The 7169-nt window shown below is 50.3% G+C and overlaps 1 protein-coding gene across 1 annotated transcript in view; it reads right to left on the reverse strand.

Annotated features, from left to right (window-relative positions):
• Positions 1-2646: 2646 nt before the first annotated feature.
• Positions 2647-7169, reverse strand: part of LOC102823363 (chromosome unknown open reading frame, human C19orf81) — a 15554-nt gene continuing 11031 nt past the window's right edge. The window contains exons 4-5 of the mRNA XM_006868382.1: positions 5390-5529; positions 2647-2842 (exon numbers count right to left, since the gene is read on the reverse strand). Of these exons, the coding sequence (XP_006868444.1) occupies positions 2647-2842; positions 5390-5529 (336 nt within the window). The remainder of the gene's footprint in view (positions 2843-5389; positions 5530-7169) is intronic.

Here is a 7169-nt window from a genome sequence, read left to right on the forward strand (position 1 = left end):
GGTGGGGGTCACCAGGAGGCCGATCCAGCTGGGCATTTACACCTCACAAGAGGGGGCAGCTGACATATGATTCTGTGTGTGTGTATGTGTGTGTGTATGTGTGTGTGTGTGTGTGTGAAGCGGGGAGCGGAGGGAGGATGGAAGGAGTTAGGAGGGAAGGGTGGACTTGGGGGGGGGGGGACAGACAGAGCCATAGAGGGTCAACCCTGAGCCTGATGGGATGGGGGCCTGCCCCAAGCCCCAGGGGAAGGGAGTGCTCTCAGATTCCACCACCTGCCGCTCCTCTAACAACCTTCCCACTTCTCCAGGCCCCTCAACTCTTCCCCCCCTTCTCTTCTCCCCCAGCACACACAGCTGCCGGCCCTGCCCTGCACCACCACCCTGGCCTCTTGCACGCTTCTTTGCACGCCTGTTTGCCTCTCTTCCCTGTCCCTCCCCTCCCTGGGCTGCAATTTTGCACAAATTTGCCCTCTCGCTCTCTTGCACATGTACACCTTCACCTCCGGGCTCTCTGGAAGCCACTCAGCTCTCCACCACACCCTGTGCTTTTCTCTCCATGTTCAGGCCCTGTGCGCTCGCTCGCTCTCTGGCTCTTGCTCGCTCTCTGGCTCTTGCTCACACACTCTTGTCCCACGAGCTCTCCTGTGCACACTCACTTCTTGAAATCTCTGGACCCTTGCTGCAGACACACTTGGGGCACACTTTCCCTCATTAGCTCAACGGACTCCTTGCATACATATTTATTCTCCGAGATACTCTTCTCTCTGTTCAGCCCTTGCACAGTGCTGTTGTGTGCACCTGTCCTAACACACTTTCTTGCACTTTTCCCCAAAGGCTTTCTCGTACGCCACGTCTCCTCTCATAGCCATGCCTGTTGCTTCTCCTTCTCATATTGTCACATTTAACACATCCCATGCACACCTACTTCCAGGGAACCTTTTCTCTCTCAAATCCTCCTTCCTTTCTTTCCTCTCTGCCAGGCACGCACTCCCTTGCCTCAAACCATTAACCACCTTCACTCTTGACTCTAGCACACGCGCGGAGCATTGTCCCAGCACTTCTGCCTGCTTTGTTTCGCTTTCTCTCCCTCTGACAACGTTCTCGCACACTGGGACTTGATGGCACACGCATGCAATCTTGCCTTTCTACTTCTTCCCTTTGGCGAATAATTCACTCTCCACCACCTCTTTCTTGCTGTGCACTGGTTTCATCTCCCGTCCTCTTCAGCCTGTCTATATCGTTTCTTTCCCGGGGAACCTTTATTTTTTCTCCTATAAAGGATGTGAGCCCTTGGAGCGTCTCCCCTCTTAACTCACTCTTAATCTCTTACCACCTTGCGCTTCCTGGTAAGAGGACCCTATGCACACTTGCTTCCTGCAAATCAGGCTCCCCACACCCCATTTCCTCCGCTCCCTGCCTCATCCTCAGTCTCTCATCTCCACCCCACACTCTTCAGGGTCCTTCCTGGGCCATCTGTCCATCCTTTCAGCACGAAGTTCCTCCCCTCCCCTAACCTTTCTCTCCAAGAGACCCTCCCTCCAGCATGGCTCCTCCTCTCCCGCACGCCCCCTCCCCTTATTTCTGGGGCTTGGGATTTTTCAGCCACCCTTCCCCCCCCCCAGAAGTCCCCTCCCCTAATGTAGGTAAAGGGGGGAGGGCCTCGCCCTCAGGTCCCCCATGTTCAGCTGCCAAAGAAGGGAGCTCCCCCTCCGTCCCCCCCCCAAGCCCATTTCCCCTCTGCTGCCCCCGAGAGGGGCGCTCCGTCCATGGGTGTGTGGGTGGGAGGCTTGCAGCCCCTTCCCCTCACCAAGTCAGGGATCTGCGGGGTAACTTGTGGGAGGGCTCTGGGAGGGGGGAGGGTGGCAAACAGGGGTCGGAGGTTGCGCTGGGGCCCTCCCCGCCCCCTCCCCTATGTTGGCTGCCCCCCTCCGCAGGGGGCCTGCGCGGTGCCCATCTATCAAGGGCTTGTTCATTCTGGATGGGTACCGCGGGGTTGGGGAAGGGGGGAAGGGTTGGGGAGGGAGGGAGGAAAGGTAGGGTGGGAAGGGAGGAAGGGAGGGACTAGATGGGGACACAGGAGAGACACAGCAAAAAGAGGAACAATAACAAAATATTAAAAAAAAAAAAAAAAAAAGAGGAAAAAAAAAACAAAAAACCTAGATCACACAAAAAATCCAGAAGAAAACCCTGAAATAAAAGCCCGAAAATTGTCTTCCAAGGGGGGCGGGAGGGGGAAGAAGAGGGGGGCGGGTCAGGACGTCTGGTTCTCTCTGAGACCAGAGAGCACTCGTGGAAAGCCGGCCACCCGGGTCTTTCCTCTCTTGGGCCTCAGTCTACCCCTCATGGGATGGGAACCCAGGCGTCCATTGCAGGAACTAGTGGAAGATAGGGAGGCGGGATTATAATATGGGGGTTCGTCCCTACCTCCCATCATCTCCCACCCCCTGACTCCTCACCAAGATTTTGCAGAGAGAAATGGCTTTTGTACCAGGTCATTCTTTATAATTAAACTAACAGTATCCACCCCCTCGAGCCGGCCCCGCCTGCTTCCTGGGGAGGCCTCTACCCCTTTCTTCCAGGGATCTGGGAGGGGCACCCGAACCTGCCAGGCGGTGCGCAAGCGCAGCCAGGGCTCGGGCCCACGCGTCAGTCTTCCTCGGTCGGCTCCGCCCCCAAGGCCTCGAGCATGCGCCTTCGGGCCAGAGAGCGGCGCAGGTGCAGGCGGTAATCGCTCAGTAGCAGCTCGTCGTGGCGCACCAAGTGGTGCGCGAGGCCGCGAGGACAGAGCCCAGAGCGTAGCAGGCGTGAACGAGTCTGGAAGTCTGTGACCGAGATGAGCCACCTACGGGGAAGGGGCGGAGAGGAAAGGGGAATTCGCGGGCGTTCCTTGTTTGGTCCCGGTCGGTTTACTGACTCCGGTCCGTTCTTCCCGCCCCTCGACCTGCACCCACTAGGTTATCTCGTGCCCCTACCTGAGTAATTCTAGACCCTTCTCCCGCATAGGATCTGGCCCCGCCTCTTCAATATGGCTCTCAGACCCACCCCCTAATCCCGGCTCCGCCCCCATCCTGCACTCTGACCTCTGCTAGACAGTCAATTCCGACTCATAATAACCCCATGTTGTTGTTAATCATAATGACCCTATGTTGTTAAGTGCCGTTGAGGTGAGTCCGACCCACAGTGACGGTGTATAGTTTCCAAGGAGCAGCTGGTGAGCTTGAACCGCCGACTTTACGGTTCAAACCGATTTGCAATCCCGCGCATTTACCCACAGTGCCACAGTAGGACTTCACTGTATTATATATATACTTTTTAAAGGTTAAAACGATGAATTTTATGTTATATATGCATATGTTTTACCACAATTTTTTCTAAGTATTGTTTTCCAATTAGGTATAGACAAAAGAAATGTACAAGTTTGAGGGGGAAATTATATACATCTAGACTTTTAAGAAAATCTAGTCAGAACAGCTCAGTCAGTTGAGACTAAATTTTCCTTTCAATTTAAAGAACCAAAGCTGGACATTGAGAATGATGCATTAGGTGTGCACAGCTCCGATCCCTGGACCCAAAATCAAAGAAATGCTTTGGTCGTATCTCAAAAGATGGGATCTGTGTTCCAAACTGAAATAAACTGTTTACTGCGAGGTAACATAAAAAGTAACATAAAGCTACAACTAAGTTTTTTCAATTAATTGACCCTACACTATGGGGACTGGTGTGGCCCTGTGGGATAAAACACTGGACCGCAAGGTCAGTTTTAACCTCAGGGTTGACAGTTCAAACTCACCAGCCACTCCTCGGAAACCCTATATAGGGTCGCTAGGAGTTGGAGCTGACTCAATGACAACAACAACAACAACTCTATAAGGCAAGGTGGAACTGCTCGGTAGGGCTTCCGAGGCTGTGAATCTTAAAGATATTTATATAAGATTTTTATAAGAAAAATACTGACGTCTATTTCTCCTACGGAGTGGGCTGATGGGTTTAAACGGTCCTGTGCTTAACCACTGTACCACCAGAGTTCCTGTAAAAATTGTTGTTGTTGTTAGGTGCCATAGACTCGGTAACGACTCAGAGATACCCTAAGTACGACAGAAAAAAACACTGCCTGATCCTGGGCCAACCTCACAATTGTTGCCATGCTTGAGCCCATTGATGCTGCCACTTTGCCAATCCATCTCGGTGGGGGTCTTCCTCTTTTTCTCTGATCCTCCACCTTACCAAACATGATATCCTTCTTCAGCGACTGGTCCCTCCTGACAATATGTTCTAAATATAAGAGACAAAGTTTGGCCATCTTGGCCTCCAAGGAGCACTCTGGCTGCACTTCTTCCAACACAGATCTGTTGGTTCTTTTGGCAGCTCATGACACTTTCAATATTCTCCTCCAACACCATAACTCAAAAGCATCAATTTTTCTATGATCTTCCTTATTCACTGTCCAGCTTTCGCATGCATATGAGGTTATTGAAAATACTATGGCTTGGGTCAGGTGCGCCTTAATCCTCAAACTAAAGATTAGTCCACTGCTAATCTTTTGCTATAAGTCAAAAGGAGCTCTGGTAGTGTAGTGGTCACAAATCAGGCTGCAAACCTCAAGTCAGTTCGAAACTACCAGTTGTTTGGCAGGAGAAAGATGAGGCTTTCTGCTCCCATAAGGATTTAAAGCTTCAGAAACCCTGTACAAGGTGGCTATGAGTTGGAACCGATTCCACGGCACATAACAACAACAGTCTTTATGGGGACTCCTGGTATGGCACTGTAGGATCAGCACTGGACTGCAAACCACAAGATCAACAGTTCGAAGCCACCAACTGCTCCTTGGAAACCCTTTGTAGGATCACTATGAGTCGGAACCGACTCGACTCGATGGTACTTAACAACAACAATCTTTACGGGAGCAGACAGCCCACATTTTTCTCCCAGAGAGAAAAATCGTATGCCTTGTCAGGCCGACTCTTTTATCTCACCTGCTCCTACCATGTGCTCAGTGCAGGCTCCGCCCCCTCATAACTGTCATTCCAGGCTCTGCCCTTTCAGCTCGGTCCTGCACTTCCTGGTCAGTTTCTGGGTCACGCATTCTGTTTCCCCCATAGACTCTACCCAACTGCTGATCTCACCCTGCCCGGGACTTCACAGCCCTCACTGTTTTACCTTGGCTCCGCCCCCCTCGCCTAATTTACTCCTTGCCCCGCCCCTCACTGAACTCAAAGTCTCCCCGCTCCTCCTGCCCCGCCCCCTCGCCTCTCAGACCTTGTCGCTTCGGGCTCCGCCCCTCGTGTGCTCACTCCAAGCCCCGCCCCCTCAGCTCCGGTTCCGCCCCTCCTGCGCTCACTCCAAGCCCCGCCCCTTGGTCGCTCGAGTTGGGTCCCAGAGTCAAGCTCACCGGTTCCGGCGCCCGGCAGTCCCACAGATGACATTCATGTTCTCAAAGCGGATACTGTTCACGCGTCCGTTCTCCATGGCCCCAGGTAGCTCCGCCTCCAGCGCCTGCAGTACCTCCAAGTGGGTGAAGTCTGCCTCGGGCTGGGAGTGAAGAGAGATTCTTTTATCCCGGAACTCCCGGATTCCAACTGTCTTCAGAAGTCCCCTACCTGGACCCCACCTGCAAGAAGTGCACTGGAGGACAGGGGTCTCACGTGATGCTAGCGTACTGTCGCCCTCTGGGGGCTGGGGGGCAGCATCTCTCAGGTAGAAAGCATCAACTATCATTCTAGAATACTCCAGAAATCCAATTCTCACTTAGCCCATTCGTCAAAGTCAACCACCAGTTTGACTAAGTGATAAAGTTAAGCAAATTTTACCAATCTAACAAAAACTTTTCCAGCAACCTGTACTGATGGGCAAGCATTTTTTTAAAAACTGTTATTGTTGTTGTTAGGTGCCATCGACTCGGTAACGACTCATAGCAACCTTATGTACAACAGAATGAAAACACTGCCCAGTCCTGGGCCAACCTCACTACTGTTGTCATGCTTGAACCCATTGATGTGGCCACTTTGCTAATTAATCCATCTTGCTGGGGGTTTTCCTCTTTTCCTCTGGTCCCTCCTGACAATATGTCTGAAGTATGAGAGATGAAGTTTGGCCATCCTGGCCTCCAATGAACATTCTGACTGCACTTCTTCCAACACAGATCTGTTGGTTCTTTTGGCAGCCCATGGCACTTACAATATTCTCCTCAAACACCATAACTCAAAAGCACCAATTCTTCTATGGTCTTCCTTATTCACTGTACAGCTTTCACATGCATATGAGATTATTGAAAATACCATGGATTGGGTCAGGTACACCTTAGTCCTCAAGCTGACATCTTTGCTCTTCAACACTTTTAAAAGGTCTTATGCAGCAGATTTGCCTAATGCGATATGTCATTTGATTTCTTGACTGCTGCTTCCATGAGTGTTGATAGTTGATTCAAGAAGAATGAAGTCCTTGACAATTTCAAGCTTTTCTCCTTTGATAAAAATGTTGTGTATTGGTCCAGTGGTGAGGATTTTTGTTTTCTTTACATTAAGATGCAATTGCTCTTCATCAGTAAATATTTTTTAACTCTAGCAAGTCCTGGTTTGGTGCTGTAGGATAAGCACTGGACCACAAGAGGTCAATTTGAACCACAAACCAGTGGTTCAAACTCACCGCTCCTCAGAAACCCTATATAAGGTTGCTATGAGTCGGAACCGACTAGACATCAACAACAATATGAATTTGAACTGCCAATCTTGCAATGTGGAATATATATAAAAACAAAGTATTTGCCATTTCAAATATTTTTACATGTACAATCCATACACACCAACTCCACTCCCTGTGATGAATGCAAGCTTTTAACAGTGCTTGGAGTTGCAATTCTACTGAATCATTGTTGTCTACTGTGAGGTTGCTGTTGTCCTATTTTTCCTTTCTCTCTCTCTCTCTCTCCCCCATATTTGAAGTTCTGGCGTGGCACTGTAGGATCACACTGGACTGCTAACCACAAGATTGGTGATTCAAACCTACCAGCCGCTCTTTGGAACCCGTATATAAGTTCTTTATATGTAGGAACCAACTTGACTCAACAACACTTAACAACAACAACAAATTAGCAGCTTAAAGAATGTCCAGTTTGCAAAAGCTAAGGATCATGGTGGACTTGATTTCTTGTCCATCTATTTGATTCATTCAGA

The sequence above is a fragment of the Chrysochloris asiatica genome, unplaced genomic scaffold, assembly GCF_000296735.1.
Source record: "Chrysochloris asiatica unplaced genomic scaffold, ChrAsi1.0 scaffold00116, whole genome shotgun sequence".
Taxonomy (NCBI): Eukaryota; Metazoa; Chordata; class Mammalia; order Afrosoricida; family Chrysochloridae; genus Chrysochloris; species Chrysochloris asiatica.